Source organism: Glandiceps talaboti, chromosome 19 (genome assembly GCF_964340395.1).
Source record: "Glandiceps talaboti chromosome 19, keGlaTala1.1, whole genome shotgun sequence".
NCBI lineage: Eukaryota > Metazoa > Hemichordata > Enteropneusta > Spengelidae > Glandiceps > Glandiceps talaboti.
Window position 1 is genome coordinate 5,862,399 of NC_135567.1, and position 25,000 is coordinate 5,887,398.

Here is a 25,000-nt window from a genome sequence, read left to right on the forward strand (position 1 = left end):
AAATATTCTCTGAAAAAATCAATTGACCTCACATTGGGATGTGTGTATATGTCACAGAGTAGATAAATAAGATATTAGTCATCTAAAATCAACTTACGATAGCAGCAGCATTTACTTGGGCCCCAGCTTCCAGCAGCAATTTACAGATATCCAAATGCCCTTTCTCAGCTCCATAATGTAGACTTGTCTTGTTGAACTATAATTAAAAGACACATTATGTATTAATCCTCCTGTTATAATATTGCAATGTATTATATCAATAATATGTGTAAAATTACTTGAAATGTTTCCCAAGTCTTATTATTATTATATATATAGATTGGTTAATGTTCACCTAGAAAAAACTATGTATTTAAAATTTGACGTTATTTGTATTTATTACATGTAATGTGTACTGTAAAAGTATTTATTTTGATAAAATACCTGTCAGAAGTCATTATAAGAATTGATGATATTTTTGGTAAAATCACAAACATTCCTAGACATGCACCTCAATAATATTCCTTGCCATACTGTGTTCAAAATGGTCAAATGTGTCAATCATGGTATCATGTTCTGTGTGGTTCTTAATGCATATTTATGGCGTTGAATGCCTGCCAATATTCGAAAATTCAATACTGCAATGACTATATGCAATACTGCAATGACTATATGCAATACTGCAATGACTATATGCGATGATTCTTATTTTCAAAATATAATATGTGTGTGATAGAACATCTTTTTACACTCTCTATTACCGTGTGCCAAAACCAAACAGAAAATTGTGGCAACAAATGTAGGTGTTCAACATTGACGTAAAAAAAATACGGATATCTCAGAAAAGCAAAGAAAAAAAAAGTTGCCAGCATAGGCGAAGGAGAAAAAAATAATTCTCAGGCAAGCAGGTGGGAAAAAAAATAATGACTCTCCACCAATCTTCAAAGCCCCCCAGGATATCGAATGGTCTACCCCTTATGCATATTGAATAATCTACGAATGGCATAACGTCATTACAAAATCGCCGCATATCATGTCATCATCTCGCATCGCAGTATAGCATGTAGTCATCTCATGTAGTCATATTGCATGTAGTCACCTCATGTAGTCACATCGCATGTAGTCATCTCATGTAGTCATATCGCATGTGGTCATCTCATGTAGTCATATCGCATGTAGTCATCTCATGTAGTCATCTCATGTAGTCGCATCGCATGTAGTCATATCGCATGTAGTCATATCGCATGTAGTCATCTCATGTAGTCATATCGCATGTAGTCATCTCATGTAGTCATATCGCATGTAGTCATCTCATGTAGTCACATCGCATATAGTCACCTCATGTAGTCATGTCGCATGTAGTCATCTCATGTAGTCACATCGCATGTAGTCACCTCATGTAGTCATATCGCATGTAGTCATCTCATGTAGTCATATCGCATGTAGTCATCTCATGTAGTCACATCGCATGTAGTCATCTCATGTAGTCACATCGCATGTAGTCATCTCATGTAGTCATATCGCATGTAGTCATCTCATGTAGTCATATCGCATGTAGTCATCTCATGTAGTCACAACGCATGTAGTCACCTCATGTAGTCATATCGCATGTAGTCATCTCATGTAGTCACATCGCATGTAGTCACCTCATGTAGTCATATCGCATGTAGTCATCTCATGTAGTCATATCGCATGTAGTCATCTCATGTAGTCATCTCATGTAGTCATCTCATGTAGTCATATCGCATGTAGTCATCTCATGTAGTCATATCGCATGAAGTCATCTCATGTAGTCACATCGCATGTTGTCACCTCATGTAGTCATATCGCATGTAGTCATCTCATGTAGTCATATCGCATGTAGTCATCTCATGTAGTCATCTCATGTAGTCGCATCGCATGTAGTCATATCGCATGTAGTCATATTGCATGTAGTCATCTCATGTAGTCATATCGCATGTAGTCATCTCATGTAGTCATATCGCATGTAGTCATCTCATGTAGTCATATCGCATGTAGTCATCTCATGTAGTCACATCGCATGTAGTCATCTCATGTAGTCACATCGCATGTAGTCATATCGCATGTAGTCACCTCATGTAGTCATATCGCATGTAGTCATCTCATGTAGTCATATCGCATGTAGTCATCTCATGTAGTCATATCGCATGTAGTCATCTCATGTAGTCATATCGCATGTAGTCATCTCATGTAGTCATGTCGCATGTAGTCATATCGCATGTAGTCACCTCATGTAGTCATATCGCATGTAGTCATCTCATGTAGTCATATCGCATGTAGTCATATCGCATGTAGTCATCTCATGTAGTCATATCGCATGTAGTCATCGCATGTAGTCATCTCATGTAGTCATCTCATGTAGTCGCATCGCATGTAGTCATATCGCATGTAGTCATATCGCATGTAGTCATCTCATGTAGTCATATCGCATGTAGTCATCTCATGTAGTCATATCGCATGTAGTCATCTCATGTAGTCACATCGCATATAGTCACCTCATGTAGTCATGTCGCATGTAGTCATCTCATGTAGTCACATCGCATGTAGTCATCTCATGTAGTCATATCGCATGTAGTCATCTCATGTAGTCATATCGCATGTAGTCATCTCATGTAGTCACATCGCATGTAGTCATCTCATGTAGTCACATCGCATGTAGTCATCTCATGTAGTCATATCGCATGTAGTCATCTCATGTAGTCATATCGCATGTAGTCATCTCATGTAGTCACAACGCATGTAGTCACCTCATGTAGTCATATCGTGTAGTCATCTCATGTAGTCACATCGCATGTAGTCACCTCATGTAGTCATATCGCATGTAGTCATCTCATGTAGGCATATCGCATGTAGTCATCTCATGTAGTCATCTCATGTAGTCATCTCATGTAGTCATATCGCATGTAGTCATCTCATGTAGTCATATCGCATGTAGTCATCTCATGTAGTCACATCGCATGTCGTCACCTCATGTAGTCATATCGCATGTAGTCATCTCATGTAGTCGCATCGCATGTAGTCATATCGCATGTAGTCATCTCATGTAGTCATATCGCATGTAGTCATCTCATGTAGTCATATCGCATGTAGTCATCTCATGTAGTCATATCGCATGTAGTCATCTCATGTAGTCATATCGCATGTAGTCATCTCATGTAGTCACATCGCATGTAGTCATATCGCATGTAGTCACCTCATGTAGTCATATCGCATGTAGTCATCTCATGTAGTCATATCGCATGTAGTCATCTCATGTAGTCATATCGCATGTAGTCATCTCATGTAGTCATATCGCATGTAGTCATCTCATGTAGTCATGTCGCATGTAGTCATATCGCATGTAGTCACCTCATGTAGTCATATCGCATGTAGTCATCTCATGTAGTCATATCGCATGTAGTCATATCGCATGTAGTCATCTCATGTAGTCATATCGCATGTAGTCATCTCATGTAGTCACATCGCATGTAGTTATCTCATGTATAGTCATATCGCATGTAGTCATCTCGTGTAGTCATATCGCATGTAGTCATCTCATGTAGTCACATCGCATGTTGTCACCTCATGTAGTCATATCGCATGTAGTCATCTCATGTAGTCACATCGCATGTAGTCACCTCATGTAGTCATATCGCATGTAGTCATCTCATGTAGTCATATCGCATGTAGTCATCTCATGTAGTCATATCGCATGTAGTCATCTCATGTAGTCATATCGCATGTAGTCATCTCATGTAGTCACATCGCATGTAGTCACCTCATGTAGTCATATCGCATGTAGTCACCTCATGTAGTCATATCGCATGTCGTCACCTCATGTAGTCATATCGCATGTAGTCATCTCATGTAGTCATATCGCATGTAGTCATCTCATGTAGTCATCTCATGTAGTCGCATCGCATGTAGTCATATCGCATGTAGTCATATTGCATGTAGTCATCTCATGTAGTCATATCGCATGTAGTCATCTCATGTAGTCATATCGCATGTAGTCATCTCATGTAGTCATATCGCATGTAGTCATCTCATGTAGTCACATCGCATGTAGTCATCTCATGTAGTCACATCGCATGTAGTCATATCGCATGTAGTCACCTCATGTAGTCATATCGCATGTAGTCTTCTCATGTAGTCATATCGCATGTAGTCATCTCATGTAGTCATATCGCATGTAGTCATCTCATGTAGTCATATCGCATGTAGTCATCTCATGTAGTCATGTCGCATGTAGTCATATCGCATGTAGTCACCTCATGTAGTCATATCGCATGTAGTCATCTCATGTAGTCATATCGCATGTAGTCATATCGCATGTAGTCATCTCATGTAGTCATATCGCATGTAGTCATCGCATGTAGTCATCTCATGTAGTCACATCGCATGTAGTCACCTCATGTAGTCATATCGCATGTAGTCATCTCATGTAGTCATATCGCATGTAGTCATCTCATGTAGTCATCTCATGTAGTCATCTCATGCAGTCATATCGCATGTAGTCATCTCATGTAGTCATATCGCATGAAGTCATCTCATGTAGTCACATCGCATGTTGTCACCTCATGTAGTCATATCGCATGTAGTCATCTCATGTAGTCATATCGCATGTAGTCATCTCATGTAGTCATCTCATGTAGTCGCATCGCATGTAGTCATATCGCATGTAGTCATATTGCATGTAGTCATCTCATGTAGTCATATCGCATGTAGTCATCTCATGTAGTCATATCGCATGTAGTCATCTCATGTAGTCATATCGCATGTAGTCATCTCATGTAGTCACATCGCATGTAGTCATCTCATGTAGTCACATCGCATGTAGTCATATCGCATGTAGTCACCTCATGTAGTCATATCGCATGTAGTCATCTCATGTAGTCATATCGCATGTAGTCATCTCATGTAGTCATATCGCATGTAGTCATCTCATGTAGTCATATCGCATGTAGTCATCTCATGTAGTCATGTCGCATGTAGTCATATCGCATGTAGTCACCTCATGTAGTCATATCGCATGTAGTCATCTCATGTAGTCATATCGCATGTAGTCATATCGCATGTAGTCATCTCATGTAGTCATATCGCATGTAGTCATCGCATGTAGTCATCTCATGTAGTCATCTCATGTAGTCGCATCGCATGTAGTCATATCGCATGTAGTCATATCGCATGTAGTCATCTCATGTAGTCATATCGCATGTAGTCATCTCATGTAGTCATATCGCATGTAGTCATCTCATGTAGTCACATCGCATATAGTCACCTCATGTAGTAATGTCGCATGTAGTCATCTCATGTAGTCACATCGCATGTAGTCATCTCATGTAGTCATATCGCATGTAGTCATCTCATGTAGTCATATCGCATGTAGTCATCTCATGTAGTCACATCGCATGTAGTCATCTGATGTAGTCACATCGCATGTAGTCATCTCATGTAGTCATATCGCATGTAGTCATCTCATGTAGTCATATCGCATGTAGTCATCTCATGTAGTCACAACGCATGTAGTCACCTCATGTAGTCATATCGTGTAGTCATCTCATGTAGTCACATCGCATGTAGTCACCTCATGTAGTCATATCGCATGTAGTCATCTCATGTAGGCATATCGCATGTAGTCATCTCATGTAGTCATCTCATGTAGTCATCTCATGTAGTCATATCGCATGTAGTCATCTCATGTAGTCATATCGCATGTAGTCATCTCATGTAGTCACATCGCATGTCGTCACCTCATGTAGTCATATCGCATGTAGTCATCTCATGTAGTCGCATCGCATGTAGTCATATCGCATGTAGTCATCTCATGTAGTCATATCGCATGTAGTCATCTCATGTAGTCATATCGCATGTAGTCATCTCATGTAGTCATATCGCATGTAGTCATCTCATGTAGTCATATCGCATGTAGTCATCTCATGTAGTCACATCGCATGTAGTCATATCGCATGTAGTCACCTCATGTAGTCATATCGCATGTAGTCATCTCATGTAGTCATATCGCATGTAGTCACCTCATGTAGTCATATCGCATGTAGTCATCTCATGTAGTCATATCGCATGTAGTCATCTCATGTAGTCATGTCGCATGTAGTCATATCGCATGTAGTCACCTCATGTAGTCATATCGCATGTAGTCACCTCATGTAGTCATATCGCATGTAGTCATATCGCATGTAGTCATCTCATGTAGTCATATCGCATGTAGTCATCTCATGTAGTCACATCGCATGTAGTTATCTCATGTATAGTCATATCGCATGTAGTCATCTCATGTAGTCATATCGCATGTAGTCATCTCATGTAGTCACATCGCATGTTGTCACCTCATGTAGTCATATCGCATGTAGTCATCTCATGTAGTCACATCGCATGTAGTCACCTCATGTAGTCATATCGCATGTAGTCATCTCATGTAGTCATATCGCATGTAGTCATCTCATGTAGTCATATCGCATGTAGTCACCTCATGTAGTCATATCGCATGTAGTCATCTCATGTAGTCACATCGCATGTAGTCACCTCATGTAGTCATATCGCATGTAGTCACCTCATGTAGTCATATCGCATGTCGTCACCTCATGTAGTCATATCGCATGTAGTCATCTCATGTAGTCATATCGCATGTAGTCATCTCATGTAGTCATCTCATGTAGTCGCATCGCATGTAGTCATATCGCATGTAGTCATATTGCATGAAGTCATCTCATGTAGTCATATCGCATGTAGTCATCTCATGTAGTCATATCGCATGTAGTCATCTCATGTAGTCATATCGCATGTAGTCATCTCATGTAGTCACATCGCATGTAGTCATCTCATGTAGTCACATCGCATGTAGTCATATCGCATGTAGTCACCTCATGTAGTCATATCGCATGTAGTCATCTCATGTAGTCATATCGCATGTAGTCATCTCATGTAGTCATATCGCATGTAGTCATCTCATGTAGTCATATCGCATGTAGTCATCTCATGTAGTCATGTCGCATGTAGTCATATCGCATGTAGTCACCTCATGAAGTCATATCGCATGTAGTCATCTCATGTAGTCATATCGCATGTAGTCATATCGCATGTAGTCATCTCATGTAGTCATATCGCATGTAGTCATCGCATGTAGTCATCTCATGTAGTCATCTCATGTAGTCGCATCGCATGTAGTCATATCGCATGTAGTCATATCGCATGTAGTCATCTCATGTAGTCATATCGCATGTAGTCATCTCATGTAGTCATATCGCATGTAGTCATCTCATGTAGTCACATCGCATATAGTCACCTCATGTAGTCATGTCGCATGTAGTCATCTCATGTAGTCACATCGCATGTAGTCATCTCATGTAGTCATATCGCATGTAGTCATCTCATGTAGTCATATCGCATGTAGTCATCTCATGTAGTCACATCGCATGTAGTCATCTCATCTAGTCACATCGCATGTAGTCATCTCATGTAGTCATATCGCATGTAGTCATCTCATGTAGTCATATCGCATGTAGTCATCTCATGTAGTCACAACGCATGTAGTCACCTCATGTAGTCATATCGTGTAGTCATCTCATGTAGTCACATCGCATGTAGTCACCTCATGTAGTCATATCGCATGTAGTCATCTCATGTAGTCATATCGCATGTAGTCATCTCATGTAGTCATCTCATGTAGTCATCTCATGTAGTCATATCGCATGTAGTCATCTCATGTAGTCATATCGCATGTAGTCATCTCATGTAGTCATATCGCATGTAGTCATCTCATGTAGTCATATCGCATGTAGTCATCTCATGTAGTCATATCGCATGTAGTCATCTCATGTAGTCATATCGCATGTAGTCATCTCATGTAGTCACATCGCATGTAGTCATATCGCATGTAGTCACCTCATGTAGTCATATCGCATGTAGTCATCTCATGTAGTCATATCGCATGTAGTCATCTCATGTAGTCATATCGCATGTAGTCATCTCATGTAGTCATATCGCATGTAGTCATCTCATGTAGTCATGTCGCATGTAGTCATATCGCATGTAGTCACCTCATGTAGTCATATCGCATGTAGTCATCTCATGTAGTCATATCGCATGTAGTCATATCGCATGTAGTCATCTCATGTAGTCATATCGCATGTAGTCATCTCATGTAGTCACATCGCATGTAGTTATCTCATGTATAGTCATATCGCATGTAGTCATCTCATGTAGTCATATCGCATGTAGTCATCTCATGTAGTCACATCGCATGTTGTCACCTCATGTAGTCATATCGCATGTAGTCATCTCATGTAGTCACATCGCATGTAGTCACCTCATGTAGTCATATCGTATGTAGTCATCTCATGTAGTCATATCGCATGTAGTCATCTCATGTAGTCATATCGCATGTAGTCACCTCATGTAGTCATATCGCATGTAGTCATCGCATGTAGTCACCTCATGTAGTCATATCGCATGTAGTCACCTCATGTAGTCATATCGCATGTAGTCATCTCATGTAGTCATGTCGCATGTAGTCATCTCATGTAGTCACATCGCATGTAGTCATCTCATGTAGTCATATCGCATGTAGTCATCTCATGTAGTCACATCGCATGTAGTCACCTCATGTAGTCATATCGCATGTAGTCATCTCATGTAGTCATATCGCATGTAGTCATCTCATGTAGTCGCATCGCATGTACTCATATCGCATGTAGTCATCTCATGTAGTCATATCGCATGTAGTCATCGCATGTAGTCATCTCATGTAGTCATCTCATGTAGTCGCATCGCATGTAGTCATATCGCATGTAGTCATATCGCATGTAGTCATCTCATGTAGTCATATCGCATGTAGTCATCTCATGTAGTCATATCGCATGTAGTCATCTCATGTAGTCACATCGCATATAGTCACCTCATGTAGTCATGTCGCATGTAGTCATCTCATGTAGTCACATCGCATGTAGTCATCTCATGTAGTCATATCGCATGTAGTCATCTCATGTAGTCATATCGCATGTAGTCATCTCATGTAGTCACATCGCATGTAGTCATCTCATGTAGTCACATCGCATGTAGTCATCTCATGTAGTCATATCGCATGTAGTCATCTCATGTAGTCATATCGCATGTAGTCATCTCATGTAGTCACAACACATGTAGTCACCTCATGTAGTCATATCGTGTAGTCATCTCATGTAGTCACATCGCATGTAGTCACCTCATGTAGTCATATCGCATGTAGTCATCTCATGTAGTCATATCGCATGTAGTCATCTCATGTAGTCATCTCATGTAGTCATCTCATGTAGTCATATCGCATGTAGTCATCTCATGTAGTCATATCGCATGTAGTCATCTCATGTAGTCACATCGCATGTCGTCACCTCATGTAGTCATATCGCATGTAGTCATCTCATGTAGTCGCATCGCATGTAGTCATATCGCATGTAGTCATCTCATGTAGTCATATCGCATGTAGTCATCTCATGTAGTCATCGCATGTAGTCATCTCATGTAGTCATATCGCATGTAGTCATCTCATGTAGTCATATCGCATGTAGTCATCTCATGTAGTCACATCGCATGTAGTCATATCGCATGTAGTCACCTCATGTAGTCATATCGCATGTAGTCATCTCATGTAGTCATATCGCATGTAGTCATCTCATGTAGTCATATCGCATGTAGTCATCTCATGTAGTCATATCGCATGTAGTCATCTCATGTAGTCATGTCGCATGTAGTCATATCGCATGTAGTCACCTCATGTAGTCATATCGCATGTAGTCATCTCATGTAGTCATATCGCATGTAGTCATATCGCATGTAGTCATCTCATGTAGTCATATCGCATGTAGTCATCTCATGTAGTCACATCGCATGTAGTTATCTCATGTATAGTCATATCGCATGTAGTCATCTCATGTAGTCATATCGCATGTAGTCATCTCATGTAGTCACATCGCATGTTGTCACCTCATGTAGTCATATCGCATGTAGTCATCTCATGTAGTCACATCGCATGTAGTCACCTCATGTAGTCATATCGCATGTAGTCATCTCATGTAGTCATATCGCATGTAGTCATCTCATGTAGTCATATCGCATGTAGTCACCTCATGTAGTCATATCGCATGTAGTCATCTCATGTAGTCACATCGCATGTAGTCACCTCATGTAGTCATATCGCATGTAGTCACCTCATGTAGTCATATCGCATGCAGTCATCTCATGTAGTCATGTCGCATGTAGTCATCTCATGTAGTCACATCGCATGTAGTCATCTCATGTAGTCATATCGCATGTAGTCATCTCATGTAGTCACATCGCATGTAGTCACCTCATGTAGTCATATCGCATGTAGTCATCTCATGTAGTCATATTGCATGTAGTCATCTCATGTAGTCAGCTCATGTAGTCGCATCGCATGTAGTCATATCGCATGTAGTCATATCGCATGTAGTCATCTCATGTAGTCATATCGCATGTAGTCATCTCATGTAGTCATATCGCATGTAGTCATCTCATGTAGTCATATCGCATGTAGTCATCTCATGTAGTCACATCGCATGTAGTCATCTCATGTAGTCACATCGCATGTAGTCATATCGCATGTAGTCACCTCATGTAGTCATATCGCATGTAGTCATCTCATGTAGTCATATCGCATGTAGTCATCTCATGTAGTCATGTCGCATGTAGTCATCTCATGTACTCATATCTCATGTAGTCATCTCATGTAGTCATATCGCATGTAGTCATCTCATGTAGTCATATCGCATGTAGTCATCTCATGTAGTCATATCGCATGTAGTCATCTCATGTAGTCATGTCGCATGTAGTCATCTCATGTAGTCATATCGCATGTAGTCATCTCATGTAGTCATATCGCATGTAGTCATCTCATGTGGTCACATCGCATGTAGTCATATCGCATGTAGTCACCTCATGTAGTCATATCGCATGTAGTCATCTCATGTAGTCATATCGCATGTAGTCATCTCATGTAGTCATATCGCATGTAGTCATCTCATGTAGTCACATCGCATGTCGTCACCTCATGTAGTCATATCGCATGTAGTCATCTCATGTAGTCGCATCGCATGTAGTCATATCGCATGTAGTCATCTCATGTAGTCATATCGCATGTAGTCATCTCATGTAGTCATATCGCATGTAGTCATCTCATGTAGTCATATCGCATGTAGTCATCTCATGTAGTCACATCGCATGTAGTCATATCGCATGTAGTCACCTCATGTAGTCATATCGCATGTAGTCATCTCATGTAGTCATATCGCATGTAGTCATCTCATGTAGTCATATCGCATGTAGTCATCTCATGTAGTCATATCGCATGTAGTCATCTCATGTAGTCATGTCGCATGTAGTCATATCGCATGTAGTCACCTCATGTAGTCATATCGCATGTAGTCATCTCATGTAGTCATATCGCATGTAGTCATATCGCATGTAGTCATCTCATGTAGTCATATCGCATGTAGTCATCTCATGTAGTCACATCGCATGTAGTTATCTCATGTATAGTCATATCGCATGTAGTCATCTCATGTAGTCATATCGCATGTAGTCATCTCATGTAGTCACATCGCATGTTGTCACCTCATGTAGTCATATCGCATGTAGTCATCTCATGTAGTCATATCGCATGTAGTCATCTCATGTAGTCATATCGCATGTAGTCATCTCATGTAGTCACAACGCATGTAGTCACCTCATGTAGTCATATCGTGTAGTCATCTCATGTAGTCACATCGCATGTAGTCACCTCATGTAGTCATATCGCATGTAGTCATCTCATGTAGTCATATCGCATGTAGTCATCTCATGTAGTCATCTCATGTAGTCATCTCATGTAGTCATATCGCATGTAGTCATCTCATGTAGTCATATCGCATGTAGTCATCTCATGTAGTCACATCGCATGTCGTCACCTCATGTAGTCATATCGCATGTAGTCATCTCATGTAGTCGCATCGCATGTAGTCATATCGCATGTAGTCATCTCATGTAGTCATATCGCATGTAGTCATCTCATGTAGTCATATCGCATGTAGTCATCTCATGTAGTCATATCGCATGTAGTCATCTCATGTAGTCATATCGCATGTAGTCATCTCATGTAGTCACATCGCATGTAGTCATATCGCATGTAGTCACCTCATGTAGTCATATCGCATGTAGTCATCTCATGTAGTCATATCGCATGTAGTCATCTCATGTAGTCATATCGCATGTAGTCATCTCATGTAGTCATATCGCATGTAGTCATCTCATGTAGTCATGTCGCATGTAGTCATATCGCATGTAGTCACCTCATGTAGTCATATCGCATGTAGTCATCTCATGTAGTCATATCGCATGTAGTCATATCGCATGTAGTCACATCGCATGTAGTCACCTCATGTAGTCATATCGCATGTAGTCACCTCATGTAGTCATATCGCATGTAGTCATCTCATGTAGTCATATCGCATGTAGTCATCTCATGTAGTCACATCGCATGTAGTCATATCGCATGTAGTCACCTCATGTAGTCATATCGCATGTAGTCATCTCATGTAGTCATATCGCATGTAGTCATCTCATGTAGTCATATCGCATGTAGTCATCTCATGTAGTCATATCGCATGTAGTCATCTCATGTGGTCACATCGCATGTAGTCATATCGCATGTAGTCACCTCATGTAGTCATATCGCATGTAGTCATCTCATGTAGTCATATCGCATGTAGTCATCTCATGTAGTCATATCGCATGTAGTCATCTCATGTAGTCACATCGCATGTCGTCACCTCATGTAGTCATATCGCATGTAGTCATCTCATGTAGTCGCATCGCATGTAGTCATATCGCATGTAGTCATCTCATGTAGTCATATCGCATGTAGTCATCTCATGTAGTCATATCGCATGTAGTCATCTCATGTAGTCATATCGCATGTAGTCATCTCATGTAGTCACATCGCATGTAGTCATATCGCATGTAGTCACCTCATGTAGTCATATCGCATGTAGTCATCTCATGTAGTCATATCGCATGTAGTCATCTCATGTAGTCATATCGCATGTAGTCATCTCATGTAGTCATATCGCATGTAGTCATCTCATGTAGTCATGTCGCATGTAGTCATATCGCATGTAGTCACCTCATGTAGTCATATCGCATGTAGTCATCTCATGTAGTCATATCGCATGTAGTCATATCGCATGTAGTCATCTCATGTAGTCATATCGCATGTAGTCATCTCATGTAGTCACATCGCATGTAGTTATCTCATGTATAGTCATATCGCATGTAGTCATCTCATGTAGTCATATCGCATGTAGTCATCTCATGTAGTCACATCGCATGTTGTCACCTCATGTAGTCATATCGCATGTAGTCATCTCATGTAGTCACATCGCATGTAGTCACCTCATGTAGTCATATCGCATGTAGTCATCTCATGTAGTCATATCGCATGTAGTCATCTCATGTAGTCATATCGCATGTAGTCACCTCATGTAGTCATATCGCATGTAGTCATCTCATGTAGTCACATCGCATGTAGTCACCTCATGTAGTCATATCGCATGTAGTCACCTCATGTAGTCATATCGCATGTAGTCATCTCATGTAGTCATGTCGCATGTAGTCATCTCATGTAGTCACATCGCATGTAGTCATCTCATGTAGTCATATCGCATGTAGTCATCTCATGTAGTCACATCGCATGTAGTCACCTCATGTAGTCATATCGCATGTAGTCATCTCATGTAGTCATATCGCATGTAGTCATCTCATGTAGTCATCTCATGTAGTCGCATCGCATGTAGTCATATCGCATGTAGTCATCTCATGTAGTCATATCGCATGTAGTCATCGCATGTAGTCATCTCATGTAGTCATCTCATGTAGTCGCATCGCATGTAGTCATATCGCATGTAGTCATATCGCATGTAGTCATCTCATGTAGTCATATCGCATGTAGTCATCTCATGTAGTCATATCGCATGTAGTCATCTCATGTAGTCACATCGCATATAGTCACCTCATGTAGTCATGTCGCATGTAGTCATCTCATGTAGTCACATCGCATGTAGTCATCTCATGTAGTCATATCGCATGTAGTCATCTCATGTAGTCATATCGCATGTAGTCATCTCATGTAGTCACATCGCATGTAGTCATCTCATGTAGTCACATCGCATGTAGTCATCTCATGTAGTCATATCGCATGTAGTCATCTCATGTAGTCATATCGCATGTAGTCATCTCATGTAGTCACAACGCATGTAGTCACCTCATGTAGTCATATCGTGTAGTCATCTCATGAGGTCACATCGCATGTAGTCACCTCATGTAGTCATATCGCATGTAGTCATCTCATGTAGTCATATCGCATGTAGTCATCTCATGTAGTCATCTCATGTAGTCATCTCATGTAGTCATATCGCATGTAGTCATCTCATGTAGTCATATCGCATGTAGTCATCTCATGTAGTCACATCGCATGTCGTCACCTCATGTAGTCATATCGCATGTAGTCATCTCATGTAGTCGCATCGCATGTAGTCATATCGCATGTAGTCATCTCATGTAGTCATATCGCATGTAGTCATCTCATGTAGTCATATCGCATGTAGTCATCTCATGTAGTCATATCGCATGTAGTCATCTCATGTAGTCATATCGCATGTAGTCATCTCATGTAGTCACATCGCATGTAGTCATATCGCATGTAGTCACCTCATGTAGTCATATCGCATGTAGTCATCTCATGTAGTCATATCGCATGTAGTCATCTCATGTAGTCATATCGCATGTAGTCATCTCATGTAGTCATATCGCATGTAGTCATCTCATGTAGTCATGTCGCATGTAGTCATATCGCATGTAGTCACCTCATGTAGTCATATCGCATGTAGTCATCTCATGTAGTCATATCGCATGTAGTCACATCGCATGTTGTCACCTCATGTAGTCATATCGCATGTAGTCATCTCATGTAGTCACATCGCATGTAGTCACCTCATGTAGTCATATCGCATGTAGTCATCTCATGTAGTCATATCGCATGTAGTCATCTCATGTAGTCATATCGCATGTAGTCACCTCATGTAGTCATATCGCATGTAGTCATCTCATGTAGTCACATCGCATGTAGTCACCTCATGTAGTCATATCGCATGTAGTCACCTCATGTAGTCATATCGCATGTAGTCATCTCATGTAGTCATGTCGCATGTAGTCATCTCATGTAGTCACATCGCATGTAGTCATCTCATGTAGTCATATCGCATGTAGTCATCTCATGTAGTCACATCGCATGTAGTCACCTCATGTAGTCATATCGCATGTAGTCATCTCATGTAGTCACATCGCATGTAGTCACCTCATGTAGTCATATCGCATGTAGTCATCTCATGTAGTCATATCGCATGTAGTCATCTCATGTAGTCATCTCATGTAGTCGCATCGCATGTAGTCATCTCATGTAGTCGCATCGCATGTAGTCATCTCATGTAGTCATATCGCATGTAGTCATCTCATGTAGTCATATCGCATGTAGTCATCTCATGTAGTCACATCGCATGTAGTCATATCGCATGTAGTCACCTCATGTAGTCATATCGCATGTAGTCATCTCATGTAGTCATATCGCATGTAGTCATCTCATGTAGTCATGTCGCATGTAGTCATCTCATGTACTCATATCTCATGTAGTCATCTCATGTAGTCATATCGCATGTAGTCATCTCATGTAGTCATATCGCATGTAGTCATCTCATGTAGTCATATCGCATGTAGTCATCTCATGTAGTCATGTCGCATGTAGTCATCTCATGTAGTCATATCGCATGTAGTCATCTCATGTAGTCATATCGCATGTAGTCATCTCATGTGGTCACATCGCATGTAGTCATATCGCATGTAGTCACCTCATGTAGTCATATCGCATGTAGTCATCTCATGTAGTCATATCGCATGTAGTCATCTCATGTAGTCATGTCGCATGTAGTCATCTCATGTAGTCATATCGCATGTAGTCATCTCATGTAGTCACATCGCATGTAGTCATCTCATGTAGTCATATCGCATGTAGTCATATCGCATGTAGTCACCTCATGTAGTCATATCGCATGTAGTCATCTCATGTAGTCACATCGCATGTAGTCATCTCATGTAGTCATATCGCATGTAGTCACCTCATGTAGTCATGTCGCATGTAGTCATCTCATGTAGTCACATCGCATGTAGTCATCTCATTTAGTCATATTGCATGTAGTCATCTCATGTAGTCACATCGCATGTAGTCATATCGCATGTAGTCATATCGCATGTAGTCACCTCATGTAGTCATATCGCATGTAGTCACCTCATGTAGTCATATCGCATGTAGTCACCTCATGTAGTCATCTCATGTAGTCATCTCATGTAGTCACATCGCATGTACGTCATATCGCATGTAGTCATCGCATGTAGTCATATCGCATGTAGCCACCTCATGTAGTCATATCGCATGTAGTCACCTCATGTAGTCATATCGCATGTAGTCACCTCATGTAGTCATCTCATGTAGTCATCTCATGTAGTCACATCGCATGTACGTCATATCGCATGTAGTCACCTCATGTAGTCATATCGCATGTAGTCATCTCATGTAGTCATATCGCATGTAGTCATCTCATGTAGTCACATCGCATGTAGTCATATCGCATGTAGTCACCTCATGTAGTCATATCGCATGTAGTCATCTCATGTAGTCATATCGCATGTAGTCATCTCATGTAGTCATATCGCATGTAGTCATCTCATGTAGTCATATCGCATGTAGTCATCTCATGTAGTCATGTCGCATGTAGTCATATCGCATGTAGTCACCTCATGTAGTCATATCGCATGTAGTCATCTCATGTAGTCATATCGCATGTAGTCATATCGCATGTAGTCACATCGCATGTAGTCACCTCATGTAGTCATATCGCATGTAGTCACCTCATGTAGTCATATCGCATGTAGTCATCTCATGTAGTCATATCGCATGTAGTCATCTCATGTAGTCACATCGCATGTAGTCATATCGCATGTAGTCACCTCATGTAGTCATATCGCATGTAGTCATCTCATGTAGTCATATCGCATGTAGTCATCTCATGTAGTCATATCGCATGTAGTCATCTCATGTAGTCATATCGCATGTAGTCATCTCATGTGGTCACATCGCATGTAGTCATATCGCATGTAGTCACCTCATGTAGTCATATCGCATGTAGTCATCTCATGTAGTCATATCGCATGTAGTCATCTCATGTAGTCATATCGCATGTAGTCATCTCATGTAGTCACATCGCATGTCGTCACCTCATGTAGTCATATCGCATGTAGTCATCTCATGTAGTCGCATCGCATGTAGTCATATCGCATGTAGTCATCTCATGTAGTCATATCGCATGTAGTCATCTCATGTAGTCATATCGCATGTAGTCATCTCATGTAGTCATATCGCATGTAGTCATCTCATGTAGTCACATCGCATGTAGTCATATCGCATGTAGTCACCTCATGTAGTCATATCGCATGTAGTCATCTCATGTAGTCATATCGCATGTAGTCATCTCATGTAGTCATATCGCATGTAGTCATCTCATGTAGTCATATCGCATGTAGTCATCTCATGTAGTCATGTCGCATGTAGTCATATCGCATGTAGTCACCTCATGTAGTCATATCGCATGTAGTCATCTCATGTAGTCATATCGCATGTAGTCATATCGCATGTAGTCATCTCATGTAGTCATATCGCATGTAGTCATCTCATGTAGTCACATCGCATGTAGTTATCTCATGTATAGTCATATCGCATGTAGTCATCTCATGTAGTCATATCGCATGTAGTCATCTCATGTAGTCACATCGCATGTTGTCACCTCATGTAGTCATATCGCATGTAGTCATCTCATGTAGTCACATCGCATGTAGTCACCTCATGTAGTCATATCGCATGTAGTCATCTCATGTAGTCATATCGCATGTAGTCATCTCATGTAGTCATATCGCATGTAGTCACCTCATGTAGTCATATCGCATGTAGTCATCTCATGTAGTCACATCGCATGTAGTCACCTCATGTAGTCATATCGCATGTAGTCACCTCATGTAGTCATATCGCATGTAGTCATCTCATGTAGTCATGTCGCATGTAGTCATCTCATGTAGTCACATCGCATGTAGTCATCTCATGTAGTCATATCGCATGTAGTCATCTCATGTAGTCACATCGCATGTAGTCACCTCATGTAGTCATATCGCATGTAGTCATCTCATGTAGTCATATCGCATGTAGTCATCTCATGTAGTCATCTCATGTAGTCGCATCGCATGTAGTCATATCGCATGTAGTCATCTCATGTAGTCATATCGCATGTAGTCATCGCATGTAGTCATCTCATGTAGTCATCTCATGTAGTCGCATCGCATGTAGTCATATCGCATGTAGTCATATCGCATGTAGTCATCTCATGTAGTCATATCGCATGTAGTCATCTCATGTAGTCATATCGCATGTAGTCATCTCATGTAGTCACATCGCATATAGTCACCTCATGTAGTCATGTCGCATGTAGTCATCTCATGTAGTCACATCGCATGTAGTCATCTCATGTAGTCATATCGCATGTAGTCATCTCATGTAGTCATATCGCATGTAGTCATCTCATGTAGTCACATCGCATGTAGTCATCTCATGTAGTCACATCGCATGTAGTCATCTCATGTAGTCATATCGCATGTAGTCATCTCATGTAGTCATATCGCATGTAGTCATCTCATGTAGTCACAACGCATGTAGTCACCTCATGTAGTCATATCGTGTAGTCATCTCATGTAGTCACATCGCATGTAGTCACCTCATGTAGTCATATCGCATGTAGTCATCTCATGTAGTCATATCGCATGTAGTCATCTCATGTAGTCATCTCATGTAGTCATCTCATGTAGTCATATCGCATGTAGTCATCTCATGTAGTCATATCGCATGTAGTCATCTCATGTAGTCACATCGCATGTCGTCACCTCATGTAGTCATATCGCATGTAGTCATCTCATGTAGTCGCATCGCATGTAGTCATATCGCATGTAGTCATCTCATGTAGTCATATCGCATGTAGTCATCTCATGTAGTCATATCGCATGTAGTCATCTCATGTAGTCATATCGCATGTAGTCATCTCATGTAGTCATATCGCATGTAGTCATCTCATGTAGTCACATCGCATGTAGTCATATCGCATGTAGTCACCTCATGTAGTCATATCGCATGTAGTCATCTCATGTAGTCATATCGCATGTAGTCATCTCATGTAGTCATATCGCATGTAGTCATCTCATGTAGTCATATCGCATGTAGTCATCTCATGTAGTCATGTCGCATGTAGTCATATCGCATGTAGTCACCTCATGTAGTCATATCGCATGTAGTCATCTCATGTAGTCATATCGCATGTAGTCACATCGCATGTTGTCACCTCATGTAGTCATATCGCATGTAGTCATCTCATGTAGTCACATCGCATGTAGTCACCTCATGTAGTCATATCGCATGTAGTCATCTCATGTAGTCATATCGCATGTAGTCATCTCATGTAGTCATATCGCATGTAGTCACCTCATGTAGTCATATCGCATGTAGTCATCTCATGTAGTCACATCGCATGTAGTCACCTCATGTAGTCATATCGCATGTAGTCACCTCATGTAGTCATATCGCATGTAGTCATCTCATGTAGTCATGTCGCATGTAGTCATCTCATGTAGTCACATCGCATGTAGTCATCTCATGTAGTCATATCGCATGTAGTCATCTCATGTAGTCACATCGCATGTAGTCACCTCATGTAGTCATATCGCATGTAGTCATCTCATGTAGTCACATCGCATGTAGTCACCTCATGTAGTCATATCGCATGTAGTCATCTCATGTAGTCATATCGCATGTAGTCATCTCATGTAGTCATCTCATGTAGTCGCATCGCATGTAGTCATCTCATGTAGTCATATCGCATGTAGTCATCTCATGTAGTCATATCGCATGTAGTCATCTCATGTAGTCACATCGCATGTAGTCATCTCATGTAGTCACATCGCATGTAGTCATATCGCATGTAGTCACCTCATGTAGTCATATCGCATGTAGTCATCTCATGTAGTCATATCGCATGTAGTCATCTCATGTAGTCATGTCGCATGTAGTCATCTCATGTACTCATATCTCATGTAGTCATCTCATGTAGTCATATCGCATGTAGTCATCTCATGTAGTCATATCGCATGTAGTCATCTCATGTAGTCATATCGCATGTAGTCATCTCATGTAGTCATGTCGCATGTAGTCATCTCATGTAGTCATATCGCATGTAGTCATCTCATGTAGTCATATCGCATGTAGTCATCTCATGTGGTCACATCGCATGTAGTCATATCGCATGTAGTCACCTCATGTAGTCATATCGCATGTAGTCATCTCATGTAGTCATATCGCATGTAGTCATCTCATGTAGTCATGTCGCATGTAGTCATCTCATGTAGTCATATCGCATGTAGTCATCTCATGTAGTCACATCGCATGTAGTCATCTCATGTAGTCATATCGCATGTAGTCATATCGCATGTAGTCACCTCATGTAGTCATATCGCATGTAGTCATCTCATGTAGTCACATCGCATGTAGTCATCTCATGTAGTCATATCGCATGTAGTCACCTCATGTAGTCATGTCGCATGTAGTCATCTCATGTAGTCACATCGCATGTAGTCATCTCATTTAGTCATATTGCATGTAGTCATCTCATGTAGTCACATCGCATGTAGTCATATCGCATGTAGTCATATCGCATGTAGTCACCTCATGTAGTCATATCGCATGTAGTCACCTCATGTAGTCATATCGCATGTAGTCACCTCATGTAGTCATCTCATGTAGTCATCTCATGTAGTCACATCGCATGTACGTCATATCGCATGTAGTCATCGCATGTAGTCATATCGCATGTAGCCACCTCATGTAGTCATATCGCATGTAGTCACCTCATGTAGTCATATCGCATGTAGTCACCTCATGTAGTCATCTCATGTAGTCATCTCATGTAGTCACATCGCATGTACGTCATATCGCATGTAGTCACCTCATGTAGTCATATCGCATATAGTCATTTCATGTAGTCATATCGCATATAGTCATTGCAGTATTGCATATAGTCATTGCAGTATTGCATATAGTCATTGCAGTATTGCATATAGTCATTGCAGTATTGTATTTTCGAATATTGGCAGGCATTCTACGCTATAGCATATTGTTACAGTGAATTGTACTTCTAAAAAAAATAGATTCTGTCATTTACATGACATCACATTGTTTGGAACCAGAAAAAAACGTTTGGGTATAATAATGTATCTGTTAAAACATTTGTGATAGTGATGTTGTTGTTGTTGTTGTTGTTGTTGTTGTTGTTGTTGTTGTTGCTGTTGTTGTTGTTGTTGTTGTTGTTTTATTTGGTTTTCACCACACCTTTCTAAAGTTCAGACTTCTGTGGTCCAAACTCTGTCATCAAAACTAAGTACATGTCATACAGATTCTTGTATTCAACCATTAACCTTCTGGTACATGTCCATTACAATGAGTGTGTAGAATCAATGATACAAAAAATACTTATGGTCAAATCATTTTAAAGGCAGATGGAACACTACAAGTATGACATGTACAATGATATTTTAAGCATACCAAATATCATAAGATAAATTTTAGATGTAAGTATTATTTACACACACACAGACACACACACAGACACACACACACACACACAGACACAGAGACACACAGACACACACACACACATTTCACCATGCATTTAGCACTGCCAACTCTAGTTATTCCATGTTACAGAGAAATATCTTACTTAAAGACACCAAATTGGAATGAGTGTTTCATAGGAACTAGCTTAATTTGCCAAAAAAATTTATAGTAAATTAAGAGCAACAAATGTTTATTTTCAGTGAGCTGTTTTTTGATAATGACCAAGAAAAGAACTATAAATATCAATACATAAATGTGCATTGATCAGAAAATTCAAAATGTTTTGCTACATTTTTTTTAAAAAATCCCATAATTCTGATAAATAACATGCTTTTGACAGCTCAATCATGAGAATATAGTGCTCTTGTCAGAATATAACTACAATGCCCATTACTGAAAATGGTATTTTGCCAAATGTTACAAGAATTGTATGATGGAAGAAGAATTCAGAATTCAGACCTCTTTTGGAAACGTCTAGAAGAATATTACTGTCTTGGAAAACTAGTGATTGTAAGAAAAAACACTGTATAACTTCACAAGTTTCTTGGTAAATTCTCAAGAGAATGTATAAAAATGCCAAGATACCTTCTGACTTTATGCATGACTGTGCTCTTCTTTCAGAAACTAACTATGACAACAATCTCTGCTGTAATGTCTACATGTGAATATGAAGAACTTCCAAAATTACTATTTTTTTGCAATTCTGGTAGTAGCTTAGACAACAATTTGCAACACAGGAATCGTTATATTATGAAAACGTTTCTTTAATTTGAGTAGTATAAGAACTGATGGGACCAGCACCTTTGCTAGAAAACACAATACACAATAAATGTGCTAGTCTGATTCTCTACTGCAATTATTTGGAACGTGTGATTTTCATAACTTTGTATTTTCGCCAAGTTAAATTACATATTTCATTTTCAATATACATGGGTATCTACAAACTTAAACACATATTTTGAAATGATTATTTTCAGCCCCCCCCCCCCACTAAATGGATAGAAAACTGTCATTTAGGTAACCCTTGATCGGATCACCTACATTCTCAAACCTTAGACAAACAGTTCACTTTTCACCTTGGGTCACAGTTATGAAAGAAACACAAAGTGATAAACATAGGTAGGCCAAACAATTATACCAGTTTCTGTTTGATTCAGTTATATTTATGAAATAATAATTTAACCAGTGAAGGTCTAAGTACAGAATATATATTGGATACCTTAGTAACCAGTGAAGGTCCAAGTACAAAATATATATATCGCATATCTTATTAACCAGTGAAGGTCCAAGTACAAAATATATATATTTGCAGTGAAGGTTTGAGAACAAAATGTGCATTGTACATAAGGGACCGGTCGGTTTCTTCAGCCTGGGGGTGCGGTGGATTCTTAAATTGGGCCAACAAAAAGACACTGACCCACCCTATCTGTAAAACCCAAAACAGGCTGACCCCCACTATCACTTAATTCTAAAACATGATGACCCCCCCCCCCCCATTTATATAATATTCACATGACAGGTATTTTTTTATCGTGACTCAGTACGTGGACTGCTTGACTGTCTTGCATCTACTTTATAAGATCCCCGGTTAGCACTATCATAATTATAATTATTGACTACACAAGGTAAATATACTCCTAAAGGAGTTTAATAGCATCTTGACAGTGAAAGGTATAGGAAAGCTTGGGCAGGGAATATGTATATCTCTTATGGGGGGTCCTAGGAGGTCTCCCCTAGAATCCCTGGAGGTTTTTTACTCTGAAAAGTCAATTTTGAGACTATTCAGGCCCTTTCAGAAAATAATTTCCAAGCTTTACAAGACAACAACAACATGTAAAAAGAAAAATATTTTTGAAATATTAAGTTTGATAGCATCTTGACAGTAATAGGTAGGGGGAAGAACTTGAGACTTGGCTGTGTACACCGCATGTAATTTGGGGGGGGGGGGGTCCTAGGGGGTCTCCCCCTGGAAGTCCTGGAGGTTTTTTACTCTGAAAAGTCAATTTTGAGACTATTCAGACCCTTGCTGACAATAATTTCCAAGCTTTACAAGACAGCAACAACATGTAAAAAACAACTTCACAGGGTTGAAATACTTTTGACAGTAAGAGGGGAAGAAGTTGAGACTAGGATATGTCCACCTCATGTGGGGGGTCCATGTGGTGTGGTAGCTAGGTGCTAGGTAATACATGTATATGTATATTTATAATTAAGTTTGAACTAATGAGTAATATTAAAGAATTCATGTAAGAAACAGGGAGAAGAACAAATATTTACATGTACCACATTTCAGACAAGGCTATATGCCATTGTAGAAAAAGGATTTTTTTCTTCCATCACAATCCAAAACACAATGACCCCCCCCCCCATCCACAATTCTGAAAACAGCATGACCCCCCCCCCCCGCCCTGCTGCCAATTTCAAAAACAGAGTGACCCCCTCCTCCCAATCCACCGGACCCCCAGGCCAAAGAAACTGACCAGTCCCTAAGTATTAACTAGGTGAGGTCTGGGAACAAATGTGTATTGTGTGTGTATTAACCAGCCAAGGTAATAATACTCCAAAATACTAGTTGGCTCCAAATGTTGTCATTGGGACTGTCAACATATCTAAACATTATCCCTAATACCTTACCCAACTGTTCCCGTTTTACTCCTGTGAGACCCACTTCTCTCTTCACAACTGATAATTAATTCACTATATGCCATATGGTTGTCAACAGCGGTTTGATGACATGGTTTGATATGATACCTAACCATAAACCAAAATTTAAGGCAACACTGGGTTGTTCATTACCATGGTTACAAGGGTGATATAGTAAAAGTGAAATAACAATGCAAAGATAATATTAATTTTTATGGCTCACTAATTGTACCCGTACCAACTATATTGCATGGTTAGGCTGTTTATTACAAGGATGTTATAGTAAAAGTTAAATATGTTTTGAGCACCTCATACCCATAGCTAACTACAATATTATTTGTTGAGGTCACTAAGTGTTCACTTACTGGCTATATCGCATGGTGTTTGTATACAATGCGGAGCAATAGGATTTTAACAGCCAAAAATAATGCTAAGCTAGAAAATAAAGTTAGTCAAAGTGAAATGTGTTGCTCCCCTCATCTCATTTCCTAAAATATGGACTCCCCCAAGAAATGATTTGTA

The 25,000-nt window shown here is 40.0% G+C and overlaps 1 protein-coding gene across 1 annotated transcript in view; it reads right to left on the reverse strand.

Moving 5' to 3' along the window:
* LOC144450346 (uncharacterized) overlaps positions 1-25,000 on the reverse strand; it is a 94,360-nt gene that overhangs the window by 27,875 nt on the left and 41,485 nt on the right. The window contains exon 4 of the mRNA XM_078140948.1: positions 98-196. Within this exon, the coding sequence (XP_077997074.1) occupies positions 98-196 (99 nt within the window). The remainder of the gene's footprint in view (positions 1-97; positions 197-25,000) is intronic.